Source organism: Thamnophis sirtalis, unplaced genomic scaffold (assembly GCF_051295495.1).
Source record: "Thamnophis sirtalis isolate CommonGarterSnake01/CBP01778 unplaced genomic scaffold, rThaSir2_p1.2 scaffold_2, whole genome shotgun sequence".
Classification (NCBI taxonomy): domain Eukaryota; kingdom Metazoa; phylum Chordata; class Lepidosauria; order Squamata; family Natricidae; genus Thamnophis; species Thamnophis sirtalis.
This window is the reverse complement of record NW_028261382.1, coordinates 26,430,283-26,456,880: the sequence shown is the minus strand read 5'-3', so window position 1 is coordinate 26,456,880 and position 26,598 is coordinate 26,430,283. Positions and strand designations below refer to the sequence as shown.

Genomic DNA, 26,598 nt, shown 5'->3' with positions numbered 1-26,598 from the left:
ATAATTCTTTACGGTTTGAAAACAAGAGCTTCCCCTGCGGCTAATTGTGAAACATTGTAGAAAACTTTTCTGGTTAAGCCATCAACAACCCATCTTCTCCAGCCAGGAGGTGTTGGATTATAAACTCCCATCGTTTCCAGCCAACATGGCTCATGGGCGTTCTGTGAATTGGAGCTGCTGAGTTACAGTTAGTACACAGAAGTAGCAGAATCTCCTTCAAAAGTTTGTAAAGGAAATCGGGCCCCTTTAGTGAGAGAATAAGAATAGAATAGAAATAGAATAGGAATAGAATTAGGATAGGATAGGATAGGATAGGATAGAACAAGGGGTAGGGTAGGAGAGGAATGGAATGGGATTAGGATTAAGGGATAGATGTTGGAATATAGAATAGAATAGGAATAGAATTAGAATTAGAACAGAATTAGGGACAGGACAGGAATGGAATGGAAAAGAATAGAGTAGAAGAGAACAGAACAGAATTGAATTCTTTATTGGCCAAGTGTGATTGGACACACAAGGAATTTGTCTTTGGTGCATAAGCTCTCAATGTACATTTAAAAAATGCATTCGTCAAGACTCATAAGGTACAACACTTAAAGATAGTCATAGGGTACAAATAAGCAACCAAACCATACTAGGAAACAATCGATATAAATCATAAGGATACAAGCAACAAAGTTACAATCGTAAGTGGGAGGAGATGGGTTATAGGGATGACAAGAAGATTAATAAATAGTAATAGTGCAGACTTAGTGAATAGTTTGACACTGTCAAACTGAGGGAATTATTTGTTTAGCAGAGTGATAGCATTTGGGGGGGGGATTGTCCTTGTGTCCAGTTGTTCTGGTGTGCAGTGCTCTATAGCATCGTTTTGAGGGTAGAAGTTGAAACCATTTATGTCCAGGATGCGAGGGGTCTGGAGATACTTTCCCAGCCCTCTTTTTGACTCGTGCAGTGTTCAGGTCCTCAATGGAAGGCAGGTTGATAGCCATTGTTTTTTCTGCAGTTCTAATTAGTCACTGAGATGCAGTGGTGAAGGGATTAATTGGCTTTGGGGAGACCCTGCCTCAAGCCCCTCCCCTGCGCACATGTACACACACACCCCAAAATTCTCTGAAGGGCCAAGCCCTGTCTGTGTGTGTTGGCTTGAGCTCTTTGGTAAAAGGTGGCCCACAAATGTGGCAATAAATACAAACTAAATAAAGAGGTTCGAGATTGGGATTAAGATAGCTACTCTTAGATTATTGTAAATTGGGCAGCATAGCTAAGACACTATTGAGGGGCACTGCCTAGCTGTGCCCCATAGACTCAAATAAAAAAAATATGATTTGAAAGCAACAGAGAGTGTTAACTGCATTACTGTGTATTTTTTATGGCCAAACACAGAGAGAAACTTTTATAGGAGCTCCCTTGTCTCCCCAAACTAATCTGGGCTCTTAGTGTCTCCACTTAAGACAAGCGGGACTAGATTCCTTCTGGTTAGGAGGGTGGATCAGAAATCCAACCTGTCGTGTTTTGCCATAGAAGTTGCAAAGCATTTTCAAACATTTCCCCAGTTCTGAGTAAAATCCCTTTTATTGCTTTGCTGTCGAAATCTGTGATGCCTTTTTCTGGTTGAGGTGTTGTGATGGGCTTTGATGTTTGCACAAGATGAGCACTTAATTGTGGAAAAATGAGTCATGGTTTTAATTAAACTGGAGCCTTGGGAATGTCTACCAAGAAGTTGGATGGAATAATTTTCTAGAATGCAATACAGAATAACAGAGTTGGAAGGGATCCTTGTAGGTCATCTAGTCCAACCCCCTGTCCAAGCAGGAGACCCTATACCATTTATGACAGATGGCAGTCCATTTTCTTGAAAGCTTCCAGGGAAGCTCCCACAACTTCTGAAGGCAACTTTTGTTCCATGGGTTGATTGTTCTCACTGTCAGAAAATTCCTCCTTATTTCTAGGTTGAATCTCTCCTTGTTCAGTTTCCATCCATTATTCCTTGTCTGAGGGGTTTTTGGAGAATAGCTTGACCCCCTCCCTTCCTCTCTGTGGCAGCCCCTCAAAAATTAAAAAACTTTTCTCATGTCTCCCCTGGTCCTCCTCTTCACTAGACCAGCCATGTATCCGTTCTTCGTATGTTTGAGCCTTCAGTCCCCTAATCCTTCTGGTTGCTCTTCTCTCTACTCTTTCTAGAGTCTCAACATCTTTTTTTACAGTGACCAAAACTGGATGGAGTATTCTAGTATTACTAAGGCTTTATAGAGTGGTGTTAGTACCTCACTTGATCTTGATTCAATCTCTCTGTTAATGCAATTTAGAATTGCATTGGATTTTTGGCTGTTGCCACATATTGCTGACTCATATTCATGTGATTGTCCACTAGGTCCCTCCCACATTTATTCTTTTTGAGTTGTGTTTCACCTAATCTGTAACTGTACCTTCGGTGTTTCCTGCCCAGGTGTAAAACTTTGCTTTTCTCCACATTAAATGTCCTTTTGTTGGATAGGGCCCATTGTTCAAGTCTGTCAAGATCTTTTTGCATCCTGAGCTTGTCTTCTGGGATGTTGGTTATTCCTGCCAGCTTAGTGTCATCTGCAAATTTGATGAGTTCCCCCTCTGTTCCCTCATCTAAGTGGCTTATGAAGATACTGAAAAGTATTTGGGCCAAATACTGGGCCTTGTGGTACCTTACTGCTTCCTTCCTTCCATTTAGACGTAGTACCATTAAGGACTACTCATTGAGTATGGTTTGTCAGCCAGTTACAAATCCATCTGGTGGTGATGCTATCTGTCCCACTTTTTTCTAGCTTACCAAGAAGTAGTTTGTGGTCTACTTTGTTGAATGCCTTGCTGAAGTCTAAATATACTGTCTCCACAGCATTTCGCTTGTCTACTAATTTAGTCACTTTGTCAAAGAATGAAATAAGATTGGTTTGGCATGATCAGTTTTTAACAAACCTGTGCTGGCTACTAGTTATAACTTTGTTTCTATATATTCACAGTTGTGTTTATTATTATCTTTTCCAGAATCCTCCCAGGTATTGATGTTAGGCTGATTGGTCTGTAGTTCCCTGAGTCTGTTTTTTCCCCTTCATTTTTGGAAGATGGGAACCACATCAGCTCTTTTCCAGTCCTCAGGTAGTTCCCCAGTGCTCCAGGATTTTTGAAAGATATGATACAATGGTTCACATCTGCCAGCTCCTTTAGAACTCTGGGATGTAATTCATTAGGTCCCGGTGATTTGTATTCATCAAGATAAGAAAGGTGTTCTCTTACCATGTTTTTGTGCTTATTTTAATTTTTATTTCTAGTCTGTATTTTACGGTTATGTTTTTTGGTAGGTTGGGCTATTGCTTCTTTTTGCATGAAGACCATGCAAATAATGAATTAATCAGCTTGCTCCAAGGCTCCTCAAGGAAAGGAATTCTAAAACTAAGAAAAATAGTGAGAGCTGCCCATAACCCTGAGGGGGTAGAAGGTTCTCAATTTCTGGTGGTTTTAGGAAAGTGCTGGACAGCCACCCCTGGAAGATTATTTCCTTGCATATTGGAGAAGCTTGAAGTCTATCACTGTGAATGAAAGACACATCTGCCTTGACATCATGTTAACAGATAGTCCTCATTTAGTGCCCACAAATGGGCTTGGCAGCTCTGTGGTTAAATGAAATGATTGCTAAGGGGGAAACCTTGTAACCGTACCAGTGCTGCCATTTCACCCCACTCCTTTGCCCTTCGAAATGCTCTTACCAATCCTGGGATAATTAGCAAGAAGGTAATTACAGTAACTTTGCATTTACATTCATTGGAGAAGGACAGAATGCAGGAGAGCAGACCTGCAGCCTTGAGTGTGCTCCGCAAGCAGCAGGCATCTTCCTTCTGATGGGCTTGCTCTACTCTCTTGTAATCCCTTCCTCTCCAATGTCTCTGCTCTGCAGTGGGGGGGGGAGAAAAACAAGGCAGGCAGAGGACAACAGATACCGAATGCAACAGTAATCATGTGACCGAGAGACACTGCAAAGGTCATAAACGCAGGACTCCCCCCTCCCCTTGTAACTTCAAATGATTGCTGAATGAGGCAACTGGTGAGATCTCCCTGCACTAAATACTGTAAGGGAAAGATCTTCCAGCCATAATAATTTCTCTGAAATTCCCTTCTGGGAAAGACCCTCAAAAGCAGATCTCTTTCCTCATTTTATATCCAATCGGGAAAAGAGAGAGAGGGAGAGAGGGAGAGAGAATCTAGGGAATTCTTCTCATCACTCACTTTTTAACAGGTAAAGGTAAAGGTTTCCCTCGCACATACATGCTAGTCATTTCTGACTCTAGGGCGGGGGGGGGGGGCTCATCTCCCTTTCAAAGCCAAAGAGCCAATGCTGTCCGAAGACATCTTTATAGTCATGTGGCCGACATAACTAAACGCTGAAGGTGCATGGAGCATTGTTCCCTTCCCACCAAAGGTGGTCCCTATTTTTCTATTTGCATTTTTTACGTGCTTTCGAACTGCTAGGTTGGCAGAAGCTGGGACAAGTAACCACTCTGCTACACGGCGCTAGGGATTCGAACAGCCAAACTGCCAACATTTCTGATCAACCAGCTCAGCGTCTTACCCACTGAACCATTTTAATAAACATCCCAAATATTTGTGCCTTGTTTTTTGTCAAGTTCAAGACCATGACTAACTCTGGGCCTTACTCTGAAAAAGCAGATGGACCAAGCTGGAAATAAAGTCCAGAGACTGAACCAAATGTTACACTTATTTAAGGCAGCAAAGTTTTTGCCCCGAGGAGCCTTTCAGCTAAATCTGTTAGCTGGACAAAAGAACTACCCAGACTCCACCCAATGTTCTGCTCCCTAAGGCTGTTGCCTTTGGGCAAGGCGACACTGTTTGCCACCCAACCTTTTGGAAGGTGTGGCATTAACCAGGACAAAAGTCCTTTATGGCTTCTCTATGCTAGTCTACACCCCCTCCCCCCTCCCCACCTTCTGGCCTACTTGATGGTTGGGTGTGGTGTGTAAATCCTTAGTAGATATACAATTCCTGGAATGCCTTTCAGTCAAGGCAACAAGTAGAGACAGGAAATCTTACCCTGCTCCCTTCCCCCCCTTCTTCTAACATCACAAAAGCTAGGCTGTCGCTTGGCTGCCTTGGTGGTGGGCTTTGTGGCTGTTTCTGTGTCCTGGGATCTAATTAAGAACAGATTAACAGAGTTGGAAGGGATCTTGTAGGTCATCTAGTCCAATCCTCCGAACAAACAGGAGACCCTACACAAGGGGTGTCAAACTTGATTTCATTGAGGGTTGCATCAGGATTGTGTTTGACCTCGGGGGGGGGGGGAAGTGGGCATGGCCAGGGTGGGTGTGGCCAGCTTGACTTCACTCATGTTGGGGTGGGGCACCTGTGGTGGCCCGAGGGCTCTTCCAGTGAAAATGGGCTCCTAAGCTCCGTTTTTGACTGTGATGGCCTCCTGCAACCCTCTGCCATCTAGAAACAAGTAAAATCCCTTTTATTGCTTTGCTGTCAAAACCTGTGATGCCTTTTTCTGGTGGATATGTTGTGATGGGCTTTGATGTTTGCACAAGATGGGGACTTAATTGTGGAAAAATGAGTCATGGTTTTAATTAAACCGGAGTCTACCAAGAAGTTGGATAGAATAATTTTCTAGAATGCAATACAGAATAACAGAGTTGGAAGAGGCCCTTGTAGGTCATCTAGTCCAACCCCCAGCCCAAGCATGAGACCCTATACCATTTATGACAGATGGCAGTCCATTTTCTTGAAAGCTTCCAGGGATGGAGCTCCCACAACTTCTGAAGGCAACTTCTGTTCCACAGGTTGATTGTTCTCACTGTCAGAAAATGTCTCCTTATTTCCAGGTTGAATCTCTTGGTCTGTTTCCATCCATTCTTCCTTGTCTGGCCTTCAGGGGCCTTGGAAAATAGCTTGACCCCCTCCTCTCTGTGGCTCAAATATTGGAAGACTGCTCTCATGTATCCCCTGGTCCCTCTCTTCCCTAGACTAGCAGTTGAAGAGGACCTGTTTTTTGCATGTGGGACTTCCTGTCTCACCTTGAACACTCTTCTCCAGGCTTCTGGGGACAGGTTCTACCTCTCAGCCTCTATTTACTGGCTTTCCCAGAGTCCCTAGAGGTGATGATGATGTTATCTATTCAGTCGTGTCCAACGCTTAGTATTTCTATGGGCCAAGGCCTCTCCCCACATCCCCGTGGGGAAAACTAGACCTTTTCCTGCCATGTTTATTTAAGAGGGAAATGGATTCTTTAAGCCTTTCAGCTCCAGAATTCCCAAAGGTCCCTGCCCTTTAAGTGAAAGGGTTGTCTTCTCTCAACATGTCTTGTTCATTGTGACATAAATGAGCCAACCCAAAATGTGTGTCCTCCCCTTGGATAACCTGTGTTTTGATTATGGAGCTGTACATGCTCTGGAGGTTGGCTCTGAAAACTTGCTGCAAAGAGCAAGTTGCCTACTTCAGGTTGGGAAGTTTACTCTGTGTCAAAAGAAGTATGCATGTCCACAAGGATGAAAAACAGTTCCATCCCTTTCTGTTTTGTTCCTGGCAGGTCTCCAAGAAGGGTGGAGTTATTAAAATATAGTTATATTTTGGAATAGGGATTCAGTGGCTTAGTGGCTAAGATGCTGAACTTGTCAATCAAAAGGTCGGCAGTTCGGTGGTTAAAATCCCTAGCGCCGTGTAACGGAGTGAGTTCCTCCTTGTCCCAGCTTCTGCCAACAAGCAGTTCAAAAGCACATAAAAATGCAAGTAGAAAAATAGGAACCACCTTTGGTGGGAAGGAAGCAGCGTTCTGTGCGTCTTCGGCGTTGAGTCATGCCGGCCACATGACCATGGAGGCATCTTCGGACAGCGCTGGCCCTTCGGCTTTGAAACAGAGATGAGCACCACCCCCTAGAGTCAGGAACAACTAGCACAGATGGGCAGGAGGAACCTTTCCTGTATATTTTGAAAACGCCATTCAAGTGCTGTTTTAAAAATCAAATCTTTGGACATTTAGTGCAGTTCGTTGGGCTTGGGTTAATGCGATTGGGATTTATAATGGTTCAGCACTTGCTGCATTGCATTCAATTAAACGTTGTAGGAAGCTCAGGTGGCATCAAAATGTAATTCATGAACTTTGCGAGACAAAGTCCCTGGACCTCAGCTGATGAGGTTCTGCAGCGAAGAGGGGCAGGAGGCATCCTCAAGGCTTTGAACAGAATCCCGAGGGGCATGGCTAACAGATGATGGGGGAAATCCCATCGAATGAGAAGCGAAACATCTTCAAAGAAAAACAAAATCCAGTTGTCTCTTGAAAAAAGCACTTTTAGGACAACCATGACCTGAATTGACTGAGGGTCTCCATAGACTCCTGTCTGGGATGAATCCCTCCAGGAATGCAGCCCAGGTTAGACATTGTTGTTCTGTAGAGGTTCTGCAGGAGGTGTCCTCAAGGCTTGTGAACGTGCCCTGTTCACCCCACACACAATCCAGAGGCGCATGGCTAACAGACGATGGGGAAGGTCCCATTGGAGGAAGAGCCTGTGACAATGTGAGCAATCCTGTGTGCACACTTGCTGGCCCCTGGCCTTGATGTAGCTGTGAAGGAAAGATTAGATTAGATTAGATTAGATTAGATTGTTTATTTGTATGCCGCCCTTTTCCCTGGGGGGACTCAGGGCGGCTCACAATCTCACAAGACTCTCATGTTAACTTTATTGCTCCTTGTGAGATTCTGCATCAGGCTGGATGGTTGTTGTCTTGCAAGTACGGCCTTTACTATGCGGTGTCTGAGGAAGTGCAGAATGATTGTCCAGTCTAGACTGTAGTGTCAGGGTTCAAAATAGCATCCAATATAAAATCAGAGTCTGAGGCAAGAGATTCCTCTAAGTCCCAATTTATTAAGAGAGCCATGTTGGCACCTCTGGGAAAACCTGAATCTGACAGCTTCCAGGTTTCCCCAACCAAATGAAAGTTCAAGATCCTGCCCCAACACCCACAAGTCCATCCCATGGTCCAATCTTCCACTGCCACAAAGACAGATCCCTCCCATTCAGATCTGGCCAAATGCCGAGACAAAGATGACCTTGGCTATCTAAGAAGAATATTGTTATGGCTACATATCACCCAACTCCCTATAACCCCCCTCCCATTTTCGCACAGCAAAAAGTGTGGCAGGCCTGAAATCCAAAAAGTAAACGATGGCTTCCAGGTCTGACAGGCGGCCTCCCTTCAGAACGCAGGCGTGTCCCGTAAAGAGAAAAATGCAGAGGGTTAACATCTACTAACTAACCATGGCATGACATGTAGCTTATGAAATAACGCTTGGCTTGACCTATGAGCTGTCAGCATTTTTAATTTCATAATTTGTTGAAAACATTTATATAGCCACCCATTTTCTAATCAACTCTGGGCGGCTCCCAATCAAAAGCCTATAGAACTAATTGCATTAGAACATTAAAAGCTTCAAAGGCCTGGCACCAAGTCAATTTTTTTAATGTGTAGTTACTTAACTTTATCCTAGCAAGATTTATGGAAGGTGGGAAGAGCCGAGGAGGCCTGCCAGACTTTGGGGTGCAGAGTGGACAGCTTGCAACCAGGACTGAGGAAAGGGGGGTTGCCTTGGGGAAAAAAACATGCCTCCTAGCGCCCATCAGATGGCAATGTTTAGGGGAAAGCCCTGCAGTATGCCCACAGCGCCTGACCTGGTAGGAAGGGTTCCTTGGGGAAAGGAGGCCCCACAGATGATCTGAGTCTAATTGGGCTTTAAAGATATAATTGGCATGTTGAATTGCACCTAGGAAGATCCTGGAAACCGATACAGCTTGCAAAAAAATTTACCTGTGTAAACCTAGACACCTGCCATGACTGGGTGCAGTACTCTTCATAGGGCAGTCTTCACAGGCAGCTCCCAGGTGGAGCATGTTCCAGTTCTTCAAATAGGGAGGAGACCAAGGGGTGGGTGACCACGAGCAAGGCTGGCCAGTCCAGGAAAGAGCACCATTGCTCCACTAGAAGACTCTTGTGGAAGGGATACTAGAGAGCTTCTAGCCAAAGGGCCAGCAACCTGTGGCTCTGGAGCCGCATGTGGCTCTTTCATCCCTCTGCTGCAGCTCCCTGTTGCTCAAAATATGCGTCACAACTGCCAAAGTGGGACACTCGTCAGCATATGATTTATTGAGCTTTTCGACCCCCGGTAGGTCAACCATGGATAAATCCAAAGAAAGAAAAGTTGCAGAAGAAAACAGAACGTTTAGTTTTGTAGCCGCTCAGGAAATAGTCAGGCACCGGAAGGGTTTTGTTTTCTTTTCTGTAGGAAATGGGTCCAAATGGCTCTTTGAGTGTTTAAGGTTGCCGATTCCTGTTCTTGTCCAATCCCTGTGCAAAGCCCTCCCCCCAGCCATGGCTGCCACTTGCTCCTTGAGTAGCCCAAGAAGACTCTCAAATTGAGCACCAGCTCAATCTGGGGAAGTGCCGTCCCATCCAGAATCCAAAACAAAGGGACACAGTAGCAATATTTGAGAGGCTGTCACAGAGAAGAGGGAGTTGATCGATCCCCTTCTAAAGTTCCTGAGGACAAGACAAGAAGTGATGGATGGGAGTTTAACAAAGAGAGATCCAACCTAGAGCTAAGGAACGTTTCCTGACAGTGAGGACAGCTTGCCTTCAGAAGTTGTGGCTGCTCCATCACTGAAGGTTTTCAAGAATACATCCGACAACCATTTGTTCGGAGCTGCGTAGATCTCCTGCTTGAGCAGGGGTTGGGACTAGAAGATCTCTAGTATTCCTGTTGTTTTGTCAGTATCGACGGGGTCTTGGAGAAGGGTGCAAAAACCTATGGACGCTCCATCTTGCTATGGTTGGGTCAAAACTGGCTCCCCTCTGTCCAAATCCAGGCACTCAACCAGCACCACCATCATGTCACTTGTGTGGCTGGAGGTAGAGACATACAACTGGGTATCAACTGCTTATTGATGATACTGATGTCTGTACGGATGGATTAGCTCCCTAGAGCCATGATGTTGAACCTATGACATGCGTGCCAGAGACCTCTCTGTGGGCAAGCATGCCATCACCAGCTCCTCTTCTGGTTTCAAAAACAGGCTGTTTTTGATTGTCCACTGGGACTCCCAAGATCCCCCTCCCAATTACTACTATTCAGCCAGGTACCCTCTGTTTTGTACCTGTGCATTTGGTATTTCTGGCCATAAGGACAGGGCCGTACTTTTCTTACCACTGGATTGGTAGAAGATGCCCGGTTGGGTCTCCTGGGACTGGGATGGTGAACCTATGGCACGCATGCAACAGGTGGCAGGCAGCGCCTTCTCTGTGGGCACGTGAGCTGTCGCCCCAGTTCAGCTCCACCGCACATACACACACACCTCCCACTGGCCAGCTGGTCATCAGGTCCCTTGTCGCACATGTGGGGGGGAGCGGCACTCACAGGTGCGGGAGGCAGATACAGGAGGCCATGCACGCATTGGATTTTGAGGGTTTGGGCACCCACACACATGTGCACTTTGGGCACTTGGTCCAGAAAAGGTTAGCCATCACTGTCCTTGGATGTCTCCATGCAGATGCCAATTTGGGAAATGATTTCTCCTGTCCCACAGTTTGTTCATAGATGCGTTGCGTGGGATCAGAAGATCAAAGTTGACAGAACGTGGGGGGTTTGACAGTTGCTTCTAAGCTTCCTTGTCATAATCCGCCTAATGAAAACTGCCCCTCCTTGCTTTGATATTGTTATTCCGGAGGCTTTGGATGATTTTGTTCTCCTTGGCTGAGATTGGAAGCTGCAAGTGGCACACGCCCCACAATCCTGATAGACTGGTTTTCTTCTTTTCTTTGGCTGCAGAACTCCAGAAACATTTTGTGGGCAAAGAGCGATTGTCACAGAAGGCTTAGATATCTTACAGTTGAATTGTGATGTTGCAGCCTGACAGCATTGAGCCTTTAGTGTGAATGCTATACTTCATCTTGCTTGGTAAAAATAGCCATGCATTTGCTCTGGAATTGGGAAGGGGGTGGGACAGGAGCAGCAATGATCTCCCTCCTTCGTTATTTTAACCTGGAAAAGTTTTTGCCATGCAAAGTCCTCTGGGTTTGCTCTTTTCTAAAAGAGCTCAGTAAGTTTTGTCCCAAAAACATGAACACTGGGCCCCATCCAACAAAATAGAGAAACTCAAAGTAGAGAAAAGTAAAGTCTTACACTTAAGGCAAGAAAAACCAAATGGACACATATAGACTGGGTGAAACCAGGCTTTATAGCAGTAATTGTGAGAGGGATCTTGGAGGCTTAGTGGAGAACCAGTTAAATATGAGACAACAGTATGCGGAGGCAGCCAAAAAAGCCAATGCAATCCTAAGCTGCATTAACAGAGTGATACAATCAAGATCAAGTGAGGTATTAATACCACTCCATAAAGCCTTATTAAGACCACATCTAGAGTATTGCTTCCAGTTTTGGTTACCACACTATAAAAAAGATGTTGAGACTCTAAAAAGAGTACAAAGAAGAGCAACCAGGATGATGAGGGGACTGGAGGCTAAAACATATGATGAACGGTTGCAGGAACTGGGCATGGCTGGTCTAGGGAAGAGAAGGACCAGGGAAGACAGGAGAGCATCTTCCAATATTTGAGAGGCTGCCACAGAGAGGAGGGGGTGAAGCTTTTCCCCAAAGCACCCAAAGGCCAGACAAGGAATAATGGATGGAAACTGACCAACCTGGAAATAAGGAAGAATTTTCTGACAATAAGAGCAATCAACCCATAGAACAGAAGTTGTGGGAGCTTCATCACTGGAGGCTTTCAAGGAGAGACTGGGCTGCCCTCTGTCAGAAATGGTGTAGGATCTCCTGCTTGGATTGGGGGTTGGACTAGGTGATCTATAAGGTCCCTTCCAAAAAATCTCCCAGCAGTTGCTGATATTATTAGTAGCTCAGGGTTGATATAAGGTGCTCTCTGTTTTCTTGCAGATGTTTCATTACCCAAAGTTCACGCTCCTTAAATTGTCACAGTTGGTCTAGCACAGAGTTGTCAAACTTGATTTCATTGAGGACCACATCAGGGTTGTGCTTGACCTCGGGGTGGCAGGGTGGATGTGGCCAGCTCAACCTCACTTGTGTCAGGAAACCTGTGGTGGCCTAAGCTCTCTGCCAGTGAAAACGGGCTCCTGAGCACCATTTTCAGCTGCGGCGGCTTCCTGCAATCCTCTGCCAGCAAAAATGGAGCTTATGGGGCCGCATGTGGTCCACGCTAGCAGAGGCAGCATGGACCGGTCCCTCGCTGTTTCGAGGGCAACCCTGTGGGCCAGATCTAAGCACCTCCCCAGGCCAGATCTGGCACCTGGGCCTTGAGTTTGACACCCCTGATGTTTCTAGGGCAGCCCCCTGCGGACCAAATTTAAGCACCCCGTGGGCTGGACTCTGCCCCAGGCCTTGAGTTTGACACGCCTGATCTAGCATTTAGGGATTTGAAAATCTTTTTTTTTTTTTTTGCATTGGTGGGTAGCTGTTCCTCCTCCTTTTGTGAGGGAGGGGCCCCGTTTGAAGATGCTCCAGAGAAGAGGGAATTGGGACCTAGGTGCCGTCACCTTGGGGCTGGCTAGGTGCAAAACGCAGGGCTCAAATGTGGATTAAGCCTTGGCTGTTTTGGGAGTTACTTGTGACTTGGCAGCATGGTTTATTTATTTATTTTACCTCAGGAATTTTTTAAAAAGTAAATTTATTAAAAAATTACAATGATAAAAGCTAGTTCAAAGTTTTAAAAAAATTAAGAGAGTAGAAAAATAGAAAGTGCAGACAATTCTTCAGAGCTTTAAGAAGCCTCTTTTGTAAATCCAATCTAGGAAAATCCAAATCCTTCTCCTGGTTTACAAATTCTGTTTTAATCCGCTTTAATTAAGACATAGCCTGGCTTCTTTTGAAAGTGCATCATCTTTTTCTGTCTCTTGTAGCCTTTCATTTTTAAATCCACTGTCTCAATCTGGTCTGGTAAAACTTGTTCTGCTTCCACAATATTTTTTAAACACAGTTCTCTACAACAGACGCTCTTAAAATTAACTTCCAAATCCATTGCTCAAAAACATTCTTCTGTATTACAAAACAGTTTAATTCTGTCTTAGTAAAACATATTAAGGGTTCTTCCCCTTTAATTGTACACTTTAGTTCCTTTTGGGTCCTCCTTACGTCCAAACTTCTTAGTTTAATCCTATCAGTTGTTGTTTTTTAAAGAGAATTCAAAACAAAAGCATTTTCCCACGGGAAGGATTACATTTCTTTTTAGAAGAGGAAATATGTAAATCCATTTGCATCCCTTGGAAAGCGTTGGCTCTGTTTTGAGTGAAAAGAGGGCTATTGCTTTGTCTCCCAGAACTCTGAACCAGTCGGAGACTATTGCTTGTGCTTTCCTCATAAGGAGCAGTTGTCTGGAGCACTTGTGGGTGATCCCCGGTCCTCTCTTTGTCCAGAGAGGAATTACAGAGAGAGCCAATTTCCTTGCTGGCTCTTCTTTCCACTGTAGCAATCGGCTTTTGTGGAACCATCTAGAGTTCAGTTTCTCTCCTGAAGTCATGTGAAAATTGAGAACAAAAAGTCCTTCGACATGACATCTTCGTGCAAAGTCCCTCAAGCAGACTATATCACTCTGCAAAATGCCTTTTCCTCACTGGCAGAAAAGCTAGGCCTTTGCTCAGTGCAGGGTGGATTCGATTTAAATCACAATTTAAATCATGATATAAATCACTAGTAAAAAGGTTTGATTTAAATCCATTTAAATCATAGTTTTTAAAGAGCAATTGTCATCTCTGTCCCACAATGGCTCCTCCTCTGACCCCCTGTTGACTCACCGACAGTCCCATTCACTTTAATGGGATGGCTGTTGATGCACTAGGGACACAACAAGGTGAAGGGACCTGGTGGGCAGCAGGTGAGTGGATGCCCACTAACAGGGGCTGCCATGTTGGATCTGAAATGACAAGGTGCTCTTTAATATTATATTTATAAGCTGCTTAGAAGGTTTCACTTTCATTTTTACTGCTTGCCCTTCCTCCTCACACTTGGTGCCTGGTGGCACAGATGCATTTCCCTTCAAACAATCATACAGATTACATTGTACATAAATTTGCAAAACAAAGGGATGAAGGAATCTTCCTGAACTTCGTTTCATGATTTATCTCATGGTTATTGTGATATTGTATGAATGTATCAATGCAGTGCATGTTTTCACAGCTTGCATTCATTGAATGAGTGTACCAAAAATATAAATATTGCAGAATAGACAGCCTCATGCTATATAACTAAGCTCCATTTAATGATGAATAAACTAAACTATTAATGTATCTTAAATAGAAAACTATCTTTAGATAGATTTTTACCCCAAAAGCATTTTATTAAAATAAATATGATAAAAATAAAAGAAATTGATTTAAATAAAAAATCTGATTTAAATTAAAAAATCTGATATGTTTTTTTAAAAAATAAAACCTATTTTTATCCACCCTGGCTTGTTGCATTTGGGCTCTTGAGCTAAAGAGATGTGCAAAGCTGCTCTTTCCATCCTTATTTCTCTTCTGCACACTCTGGAAAAGTCCTAGCCATTCATCCCAAGGATGGTTTGGACCTCTGGCCTCGATCTCTGGCCTGAGGCTTACTCACCACTATTTCTGCTCCATACGTTGGAAGTGGACTCTGCCCCCATTTGCATGACGATGGGGCAGCTGCAGAGAGCCAATCGGATCCAGCTTCTCAGGGTGGTGTGCCATCTGCCCCTCCCCTCCCTTGGGCTGCCAGGGCAGGAGAAGCAATGCACTTTCCATCTTCTGGGACAGCATCGTGGCTCGTCCCTCTTGTTTTGCCCCGACCAGCTCTCGCAACCTTCCTTTAGAATAGAATATAATTCTTTATTGGCCAAATGTGATTGGACTCAAAAGGAATTTGTCTTTGGTGCAAATGCTCTCATGTACATAAAGAAAAATAAAATATAATACATTCATCAAGAACCATAAGATAAGACACAGTGATAATCATAGGTTACTAATAATTTACCCCACCTGCCTTCATTTCAGGAGGTGTTGGAAGTGCTGCAGCTGATAGCAAAGCAAGCTAGAATACTGCATCCAGTTTTGGTCAATACAGTATAAAAAAAGAGGTTGAGACTCTAGAAAGAGTGCAGAGAAGAGCAGAAGAGGATGATGAGGGGACCGGAGTCTAAAATATATGATGAATGGTTAGAATAGAATAGACTAGAATTCTTTATTGGCCAAGTCTGATTGGACACTCAAGGAAATTGGTGCATATGCTCTCAGTGTACATAAGGAGAATAAAATACATTCATTAAGACTCATAAGATACAACACTTAGTGATAATCAAGGTTACTAAAAAGCTATCAAATTGTACGAGTAAACAAATAAAACAATATAAATTGAAAGATACAAGCTTTCAGGGACTGGGCATGGCTAGTCTAGTGAAGAGAAGGACCAGGCGATACAGGATAGCAGTTTTCCAATATTTGAGGGGCTGCCCCAGAGAGGAGGGGGGTCAAGCTGTTTTCCAAAGCATCCGGAGGCCAGACAAGGAAGAATGGATGGAAACTGAACAAGGAGAGATTCAACCTGGAAATAAGGAGGAATTTCCTGACAGTGAGAACAATCAGCCAGTTGAACAGAAGTTGCCTTCATAAGTTGTGGGAGCTTCAACCCTGGAGGCTTTCAAGAAGAGACTGGACTGCCATCGATCAAAAATGGTGTAGGGTCTCCTGCTTGGGTGGAGGGGTTGGACTAGATGACCTGCAAGGTCCCTTCAAACTCTGTTAAGCTGTATCTGTATCTAAGCTGGGACTTTAGTTTAGTAATGATTCTCCTTTCACCGAACAAAGGTTCAACGTTACAACAGTGCTAAGAAAAGGACCTAACAACCTGTAGTTACACTTACGACTGTCACAGCATGCCACAATTGTGTGATTACAATTTGGGTACTTGGAAACCAGCTCCCATTTATGACAAGTTGCAACATCCTGCAGTCACATTTTGTGACTTTTTTGGCCAATTTCCAGCAAGAAACACCAATTGGGGAAGTTCTGATTTCTTTAACCACCTCGTGATTTGCTCACCATGAAATTTATCCTAAAGTTGAATCTGATGTAACTTACACCCGTCAAGACTTTCAGTGGAAATTCCTGTCATAATTATAATAATAAGTGGACTAATTAGCGGCTCTTGGTGGTTTTTAGCAATCCCAGACAGTGTTGGGACTGCAGTTCCCACCCATGTGGGATAATGGCTGGGAATTTTAGGTGTGGTAGTTTCTCTAGGAAGTTTGGGATTTTATTAAATCAGGAGTGGAAGTTGCAGACTGAAAGGAAATGGGCTTTGCTGGTAAATGGGTTCCCTTTACCTCCCAGCTTTCTGAAAAATTTAACCACGATACTTTTTCCCTTGCCATTTGTAGCTGCCCTATTCTGGTTTTAAGTCCTATGCAGGCAGAACCATCACAAATCCTCAGGAGGGACTATCGGTTGGTTTCACTAACTTGGGTCTTGGAACGGGCCACCAACCCCCATCCACCCACCCCCATCCATCTGCCTCTTCATTCAGCCCATGAGAGGTGAAAGTTGGGCAACCCTTTGTCCAGGATGATCTTATTGGGATAGTGGTGTAGATGACCTCCAAGATCCTGTGCTTTTCATGGTCCTAGGCTGGGGATAAGAACATAGAATAATACCCTGTTTCCTGAAAATAAGACCACCCCGGATAATAAGCCCAATTGGGCTTTTAAGCGCATGCGCTAAAATAAGCCCTCCCCAAAAATATTGCCACGCAGCAGCAGCTATGAGGTGGCCATGCTCGCTGCCTCCTGCACCTCAAAAATAATAAGACCTCCCCAAAAATAAGGCCGAGCACTTATTTCAGGGATCAAAAGACAAAAGACCCTGTCTTATTTTCAGGGAAACACGGTAGGATTGGAAAAGACCTTGGAAGTCTTCTAGTTCAAACTTCTGCCCATGGCAGAAGATTCTGTTCCATTTCAGACAGATAGTTGTCCAGTCTCTTCTTAAAAGATCTCCAGTGTTACAGATTAACAGAGTTAGAAGGGACCTTGTGGGTCATCTAGTCCAACCCCTGTGAGAGGAGGAGCCAATGTCTCAACGATATGGTTGTGCAGTCTCAATGCTCTGAGGCCACAGCCAACACTTTTGCCACTGGGTGGTCCAAACTGACCTAAACCGTCCCGAAGAGATGGTGAACAGGAAGAATACGTCTTGCTAATCTCGGGGATATTGCAAAATCCCTGAAAAAAGCAAGAGAAGTTTTTCAAGCCAGCGACAAAAAATCCAGCCAAGGCTGACAAAGTTGGGGTGGCGCCAAAACAGAAGGATACAGAAAGAGAAAGTGTTTCCAGCTGGTGAGGAATTTTTATTGTTTTAAAAAAAGAGACTGCCTTTAAAAAATCAAAAATCAAGTTAAATGGAAGAATAGAAGAATCAAGCAGCGGAATTAAATTTAGAATGGTTTTGGACAGTGGTTATCTTACTTTTTAAATGTTATTTTCATGGATCGAATCTATGCAAACCTTTTGAAATGGATGGATTAAGTTTTCTTCTTCTACTTTCCCCTTGTGACACTCTGTAATTTACAGACTAAAGTTTTCCCCTTTATTGTTGTGGGTAGTTTTCTAATTCATTTAAAAATTAGACCTCTTTTTCTAATTTGAAATACAAAAAAGATACAAAAAGAAACTCTTTAATAGTGTCTCCGCTCCGGAGGCTGGGAGGTTTTGTTGATCGGAGTTTTGTGTATTCAAAACAGAAGGTTTTTTCTTTCTTTTATGTATTGCTTTGACTTGGCACCACAAGGCTTTACTGTTTGGCTACAGACTGATAAGAGCACGCAGATGTCCCTTTGAAGTATATTTTCAACCAGAGAAAGTGAAAATAACGTTCTTTGTGAATCTATGCTTTAATTTTATTAATCTTCCAAGCTAGAGCAGCTGTATTTATTAAAATTACACAACATCAAGAAAAAATAGAGGTCTTAACTTTGCAAAATATATTTTCAGAAATACAGAAATTATCAAATATAGTAGAGAAAAAACTGGAATACCTAGAGCACATAACAAGAAAATTGAAAATGTTCATCAAATGCAAAACGGGGTGATTGAAACTCAAAAAACCGAAGTGGAAAATGAATATAAAGAGACTAAACCTGCTGATATCTATGGTAATTAGTTTGTTCCTGAAAATGGAAAGAATGGAATACAGAAAGAGGAATTAAATGGAGAGGAAATCTATTTCAAAGGTCAGGATATAGAAGATGATAAAATTAAAGAATCTATGGACTTAATGGATGGGGCACCCACAACTTCTAGAGGCAAGCTGTTCCATTAATTCTCACTATCAATAAATCTCACTAGGTTGTGTTCTTCTCTCCTTGATAATTTTCCATCTGTTGCTTCTTGTCCTACCCTGAGACACTTTGAAGAATAGTTTATTTATTTATTTATTTATTTATTTATTTATTTATTTATTTATTTTATTTATTTATTTATTTGTCTTGTATGCCGCCCACTCCCAGAGGACTCCGGGCGGCTCACAAAAGACAAGGGAAAGGGGGAAAGAGACAAAGACAACATATTAAAAACAAAACTAACATTCACAATTTCCATGGAGGTAGATGCTTCTCAGCTCCCCCCAGCCTGCTGGAACAGCCAGGACTTGGTGGCTTTGCGGAAGGCTGGGAGGGTAGTAAGGGTCCAGATCTCAACAGGGAGCTCGTTCCAGAGGGCCGGAGCTGCAACAGAGAAGGCTCTCCCCCGGGGAGTCGCCAGCCGACATTGGCTGGCAGATGGAATCCGGAGGAGACCCAACCTGTGCGATCTAATTGGTCTGAGAGAGGTAATCGGCAGGAGGCGGTCTCTCAGGTACCCAGGTCCGATGCCATGTAGGGCTTTTTTATAGGTAGTGACCAGCACCTTGAAGCGGATTCGGAGACTAATAGGTAGCCAGTGCAGCTCGCGGAGGATAGGTGTAACGTGGGTGTACCTTGGTGCACCCACAATTGCTCGCGCGGCTGCATTCTGGACTAATTGGAGTCTTCGAACACTCTTCAAGGGCAGCCCCATGTAGAGCGCATTACAATAATCCAGTCTTGAGGTCACAAGGGCATGAGTGACTGTCTGAAGGGCCTCCCGATCCAGGTAGGGTCGCAATTGGTGCACCAGGCGGACCTGGGCAAAGGTCCCCCTGGTCACAGCCAACAGATGGTGTTCTAGAGTCAGCTGTGGGTCCAGGAGGACTCCCAAATTGCGAACCCTCTCTGAGGGGCTTATAATTTCGCCCCCCAGCCTGAGAGATGGAACAGTTGGACAATCTTTGGGAGGGAACATCAGAAGCCACTCGGTCTTGTCTGGTCTCACCCAGCAGCTTCATCTCCTTCTTCTTTCTGGCAGCCCCTCAGATATTGGAACACTGCCATCATGTCACCTGTAGTCCTTCTTTTCATCATACTAGATATACCAGTTCTAGCAACTGTTCTTTATGTTTTAGTCTCTAGTTACATAGAATAGAACAGAACAGATTAGTGTAGTATAGAGTAGTGTAGTATTTGGTATTTGGTATTTATTCGATTTGTAAGCCGCCCTATTCCCCGAAGGGACTCAGGGCGGCTGAACAAAAACCAGGGGAAGGGGGAAAACAAATACAGAAAGTACAGGACAGGACAGTGATACAACAGTTTAAAAAAGCACAGCAAGCACAGCAAATTCGAGTAGGGGGGGGGACTCAACCCCAGGCTTGCTGGGACAGCCAGGCTTAATGGCTGTCCGGAAAGCCTGAAGGGTGGCGAGGGTCCAAATCTCCATGGGGAGCTCGTTCCAAAGGGCCGGAGCAGCCACAGAGAAGGCCCTCCTCCAGGTGGTCGACAACCGGCATTGGCCGGCAGATGGAATACGGAGGAGGCCTAATCTGTGGGATCTAATGGGTCTATGGGAGGTAATTGGCAGGAGGCGGTCTCTCAAGTACCCAGGTCCAATAACATGTAGGGCTTTATAAGTAATAACTAGCACCTTGTAGTATAGTGTAGAATAGAATAACAGAGTTGGAAGGTACCTTGGAGGTCTTCTAGTCCAACCCCCTGCTTAGGCAGGAAGCCCTATACCACTTCAGGCAAATGGTTATCCATTCTTAAAAACTTCCAGTATTGGAGCATTCACAACTTCTGGAGGCAAGCTGTCCCACTGATTAATTGTCCTCACCGTCTGGAAATTTCTGCTTAGTTCTAGGTTGGAAATCTATGGAGATTCTCAGTCATCCTGGTCATGGTTATTCCAAAGGTGTTTTTTCAGGAGGCAACTGAACTGCAACTGTTCTAGGTTGCTTCTCTCCTTGATTAGTTTCTACCCATTGCTTCTTGTCCTGCCCTCAGGTGCTTTGGAAAAGAGCTTGACCCCCTCCCCTCTGTGGCAGCCCCTCAAGTGTTGGAGCACTTCTATCATGTCTCCCCTGGTCCTTCTCTTCATTAAACTAGACATACCCAGTTCCTGCAACAGTTCTTCATATGTTTTAGGTTCTAGCTTCTGGGGGAATCTCTAGAGAGAGAGGGAGAGAGAGACAGCAAAGGGACGCAGGCAGCTGTGAGGTGAAGCCAAGAGTGACGCCCTACCTCCATCACTCCAAGGGCGGCTGAGGGACTTTGCCAGCCATGGTTTTCCTTGAAACACCTGAGTCATTTCCATGGTTATTTACCTTCTTGTCTTCAGAAAGCCGTTGATGCAGGTGACTAGACGGGCGGAAAAGAGAGGAACTTGTTTTTCCAGCTGAAAGCAGGAAAACTCACTCAGCCCTTTTTAATACCTCACCAAAAGAGGTTTCACTGTTTTAAAAAGCCAGAATTTCGGGTTTAATGAGCGAAGAAAATACCTGTTGCATGGAGGCGAGCGGGAAGAGAGTTGGGGGAAAAATGTGGCTTTTGTTGAGGCACAGCTTCGGGCCATCTTGGATGCAAAGTTTCACCTCTGGAAGGCCCAGATGTCTCATCCCTCGCTTTTGCCTGTCTTTTCTTTTTTAGGATCATTAAAAATGTGGTTCGCACCTTCAAGTACTTCTACGGCCTGCGGTTTGAAGTGAAGGGTCTGGAGCACTTCGAGGTCGAAGGTCCCTGTGTCATCATCTCAAACCACCAGAGTATCCTGGACATGATTGGTAGGAGTCTGGGGGCTCAGTGGGAGGGCTGCTCCCAGGGTGGATTTGATTAAACCAAGGCTTGATTTAAATCAGCTCAATTAAAACCATAGTTTGTAAATAGATGATAGATAAATAGATATAGTTGATAGATAGGGGGAGAGAGAGAGAGATAGAGATAGATACGGTTGATAAAGAGATAGATATAGATAGGCAGACAGACAGAAAGAAAAATATAGATGATAGAGATAGAGAGTTAATAGAGATAGAGATACTGGAGAGAGACAGACAGACAGATAGATATGAGAGAGAGAGAGAGAGAGAGAGAGAGATATGATGATGATGATGATGATAGAGTTAGAGATACTGTAGATATAGATAGACGTATGTATATATGCATATATGTATGTATGTAGAGAGAGAGACAGAGAGGTAGGTAGGTAGGTAGACAGACAGACAGACAGACAGATAGAATTAGATATACAATAGATAGAATGATAGACAGAATGATAGAAAGAATTGGAGAGAATTAGATAGAGATAGATGGTTTTAGACACACACACTCAAAAAAAATTCAAATGCACTCTGCACGTGCTCAGAGGCACTAGATAGCTAGAGTTGATAGAGTTGATAGAGATATGGATGGATGGATGGATGGATGGATGGATGGATGGATGGATGGATGGCAGGAGTGAAAGAGTGTTTGGCTGCTTCATGGCCCACCCAACTGGGCTATTAGCCAGACTAGATGCATGATGTGAATGGGTGGGATTCACCTTCCTGGTTCACCAGGAGGCTTCTTGGTTGGTCCTCCCTGTTCCCCCACCACAGCCCAGCCTTTCGAGACCCTCTCCCACCCCCAAGCTGTGAAATGCAGCTGAGAAACTCTTGATTTCCCCAGGGAGCATGAAATCTTGACTCGGGTTTCAAAGCTAGAGAATAACGGTGCATCTGGGTCGTTTCCATCTTTTACTTGCCCAACAGGCCTTCCAGGCAGACTTAAGTCGGGGTGCCTCAACCCAAACAGGACATTCCTCTGGGTCTCTACTAGCAAAGACAGGGAGAGGGACTCTTGGCGCGATCCCCCCTCCAATCTCGGAGGCAGCTTTTCACGCCTCTTCCTCCTGCTTTTTGCCATTCGCAGGGCTGATGGAAATCCTTCCGGAGCGCTGCGTCCAGATTGCCAAAAAGGAGCTCTTATACTTTGGGCCGGTGGGGCTGATTATCTACCTGGGTGGGATCATCTTCATCAACCGGAAGAGCACCGGCAATGCCAAGTCCGTGATGTCTGGAGTCGGCCAGGCCATGACCAGCGAGAATGTGAGTGTGTGGGGACTGAGAGGGCAGCTACAGCCCCCCTGGCCTGGTTCCTCTGGAATGTTGTGGCCCGCAAGCGGTCAGCGGAGCTGGCAGCAGAGTCGGACAGTGAGGAGGTTGGGGAGGAATATGGGCCAGTCCTGGAGGCTGGGGAAGGCTCAGATGAGGGCTGTACGTTGGAGGCAGAGATGGTGCAGAGGCCGTCTGACAGTGATCAGGTGCCTACGGAGCTAGACAGCAGTGAGGCAGAGGAACAGCTAGAGCCTGTTCCCAGTGTGCGCATGGACCGAGCTGCCAGAAGAGAACAGCTCAGAAATTAAGGTCGACTTGGGAGTAAAGTCACAGGTGGACGGTGAATGGCCCCTCCCATAGGGAATAAAAGAAGAGCAAAAGGGGAGGGGGCTTTTGCAGGAAACAATTAGTTTGTTCGATCGTTTCAGGAGGGTGAAGACCCGTCCATGAATCTCAGAGACTCTGTGTCCAGTCTTTCCTTGCACAACACCTAATTTGGAAAATATTTACATGGCAACTTTCCAAGATAGATAAGGTCTGTGGTCATAAATACGCCTTTGAAAGGCTGTTTGCCAGGCCTTGGCTGAATGTGAAAGAGAGGAATTCACATTTGTTTAATAAAAGGGGTTTTTTTCAGGACCAGGAATCTGCTTTGTGCTTTTGGGGGGGAAGACGAGGTCAGAACATGGAAGGTACATCGGCCACTCAGCTTGTATGCCAGATGAGGCAAAATCATCGTGAGAACCGAGCCTTTGTTTTGACACAGGGTTTGTGAAGCCACCATTTGGAGCTCTCTCACAATCAGGAGGCTGTGAGTTCAATCCTAGGTGGAGGCAGATATTTCTCTCTCTGGGCACAAGGAGACTATATCTGCTGAACTGAAATTCCACATTGGAGACAGGAAGGGCATCTGGCCATTAAAACACTCTGCTCCATTCAGTTGCCCTGACTGCACCTCGCAAGGGATTATGGGGCCGTTAAAAGACGATGTTTGTGAAGCCACCATTGCTTAAGGATAGTCCTCAACTTACAACAGTTCATTTAGTGACCACTCAAAGTTACAACGGCACTGAAAAAAATGACATGATCATTTTTCAGGCCTACCACCATTGCCACATTCCTGTTGATTCACTTAACAAACGTGGCAAGAAAAGTCGCAAAATGGGACTCACTTAGCAACTATCTCACTTAGCAACAGAAATTTTGTACTCAGTTGTACGTCAAGGGCTACTACCTGTATTTGCTGGATAATTACAAGCTCATTGGAAGGGAGACCACCTGGAAATCTCAGAATCGGGAAAATGAAACCATTCTGGAAGAAGGCAGGGCAAACAATTTCCACAATGTTGCCAAGGGTCAAGGTTTTGTGTGAAGACAACTATCTTCCATAATGAGTTGTTGAAGATGCCTTCCTTCACGATGGGGGAAGAGATATGCTAGGTGTGAAACCAGGCTTAATAGCAGTAACCGTGACCTTGCAGTCTTAGTGGACATCCAATTAAATATGAGTGAGAAGTTTGCGGCAGCAGCCAAAAAAGCCAGTGCAATCCTAAATTGCATTAACAGAGGGATGCAATCAAGATCAAGTAAGGTGCTGATAGCATTCTATAAAGCCTTAGTAAGGCCACACCTAGTCCTGCATCCAGTTTTGGTCACCACACTATTAAAAAGATGTTGAGACTCTAGAAAGCGGGCAGAGAAGAGCAACCAGGATGATGAGGGGACCGGAGGCTAAAACATATGATGAACAGTTGCAGGAACTGGGCATGGATGATCTAGGGAAGAGAAGGACCAGGGGAGACAGGAGAGCATCTTCCCGTATTTGATGTTTTTTTCTGACAGTCAGAACAATCCACCCATGGAACAGAAGTTGTGGGAGCTTCATCCCTGGAAGCTTTCAAGAAGAGACTGGACTGCCCTCTGTCAGAAATGGGGTAGGGTCTCCTGCTTGGGCAGTAGGGGGGTTGGACTAGATGACCTACAGGGTATCTTCCAACTCTGTCATTCTGTTATTCCGACTTAGCATTGTGAAGGCATCTCAAAAGGATCTCTTGCTGGGGTTTTCACAAAGAACCTCAGGAATCCCTGCTTTGTCCCAATAAGGCTGCAGATTCTAAGCAGGAGAAGTAAACATATCTGAGCTGAAGCAGCCACACGTGGCACCTTGTCTAGACACACCTGGTTGAGTGAATTGTTGCCCTCTAAAAGGGTGGCTGCATTGCCCCTCTCTGCCCAAACGTTAAGCTAAAAAAAATGGACACCTGGCAAGATCCTTTGGCAAGATCCATGTGCATTTTAAGCCCCAGAAGTAACCAAACGCCATAATAACAGAGCTTTGTTCTTTGCAAGTGTGCATTTTTAACTGTTTACTTATTTGCACTTGTTTGTAAAACAAGTGGACCTTTTATGGCACTGTTGGGATTTCCTATCTTACCTATTTTAATCAGCTTCATATCTTTGGATGCTGAAACAGCATTTGAGATCCCCAAGATCAAAAGGTCACACTTTCATGGCCCACCAATCAATCTGCATTCACGCATGCAGTTTCCTTGCACACACAGGCTTTTTTCCCTGCTGATGAAAACAACTGTCTAGCCACACCCACACGGAAGAGAAACGCCTGATGCTTTTCTTGCTAAGGTGTTTTTGGCCCCTCTACCAGATCATGAGAAAGGCAGGGCTGGATGAATCACAAGTAGGAATTAAGATTGCCGGAAGAAATATCAACAACCTCAGATATGTATATGATACCACTCCAATGGCAGGAAGTGAAGAGGAACTAAAGAGCTTCTTGGTGCGGGTGAAGGAGGACAGTGCAAAAGTTGGCTTGAAACTCAATGTTAAGAAAACTAATATCATGGCATCTGGTCCTCTTAATTCCTGGCAAATAGATGGGGAAGAAATGGAGGTAGAGACCAATTTTATTTTCCTGGGCTACAAGATCACCACAGATGGGGACTGCAGCCAAGAAATTAAAAGAAGCTTGTTCCTGGGGAGGAAAGCGATGGGAAATCTAGACAGCATCCTAAAAAGCAGAGACATCACCCTGCCAACAAAAGTTCGTCTAGTCAAGGCTGTGGTTTTCCCAGTTGCAATGGATGGCTGTGAAGGTTGGACCATAAGGAAGGCTGAGCGCCAAAGAATGGAGGCCTTTGAATTCTGTTGCTGGAGAAGACTCCTGCAAGTCCCTTGGACTGCAAGGCCATCCATGGTCAGTCCCAGAGGAGATCAACCCTGGCTGCTCTTTAGAAGGCCAGATCCTGAAGAGGAAACTCAAAGGCTTTGGCCACCTAAAGAGAAGGAAGAAGGACTCCCTGGAGAAGAGCCTCATGCTGGGAACGATGGAGGGCAAAAGAAGAAGGGGACGGCAGAGAAGGAGGTGGCTGGATGGAGTCACTGAAGCAATAGGCATGAGCTTCAATGGACTCCAGTGGATGGTGGAGGACAGGAAGGCCTGGAGGAATGTTGTCCATGGGGTTGCAATGGCTCAGACAGAACTTTGTGACTAACACAACGATACCAGGAGTTGTTTCCAGCTAAATTTAACAGTGAAGGGAATCGGGCAACTGACCAATTGATGGAAGGCCAACTTGGAGTAGGGTGCTCCCTGGCTGGTTAGCAGCTTCCATATGTCTTTCCCGGCCTCTGGTCTGATCTGATGAGTGCCAGGATACCTACTCTCCCTGACCTGAGCTCCCTAAGATATTTGGAACCAATCCAGTCCAAACAACTTCAAAGAAAAAGCTAGTATTTGAAGGCCACTTTTCCAAACTCCTCAAGAGAGCTTCAGCTATTTTATTTCCTAATCACCTCAAACCCATTTGGCTCCTTGAACAAGAAGAGCCCATCAGGTACAAAAGGTGCCATTAATTTTGCTGGACCAGTTGATTTTAGAGCACTTTAAATTTCTGGTTTCCCAGAAGAGCTTCAGATTTTTTCTTCCTGCTCTCAATGATTTGAGAGACCAAAGTGGAAGTTAGAACATAAAACACTGAATAATAGCATTGGAATGTGGAGGTCTTCCAGCCCAACACCCTGCCGATAGCAGGAGATTATTTCACACACTCTCTTCTTAAAAATCTCCAGTGTTGGAGC

The 26,598-nt window shown here is 44.7% G+C and overlaps 1 protein-coding gene across 1 annotated transcript in view; it reads left to right on the top strand.

Annotated features, from left to right (window-relative positions):
* Window positions 1-26,598, top strand: part of AGPAT2 (1-acylglycerol-3-phosphate O-acyltransferase 2) — a 42,318-nt gene that overhangs the window by 1,259 nt on the left and 14,461 nt on the right. The window contains exons 2-3 of the mRNA XM_014054304.2: window positions 21,062-21,195; window positions 22,319-22,494. Coding sequence (XP_013909779.2) covers window positions 21,062-21,195; window positions 22,319-22,494 — 310 coding nt within the window. The remainder of the gene's footprint in view (window positions 1-21,061; window positions 21,196-22,318; window positions 22,495-26,598) is intronic.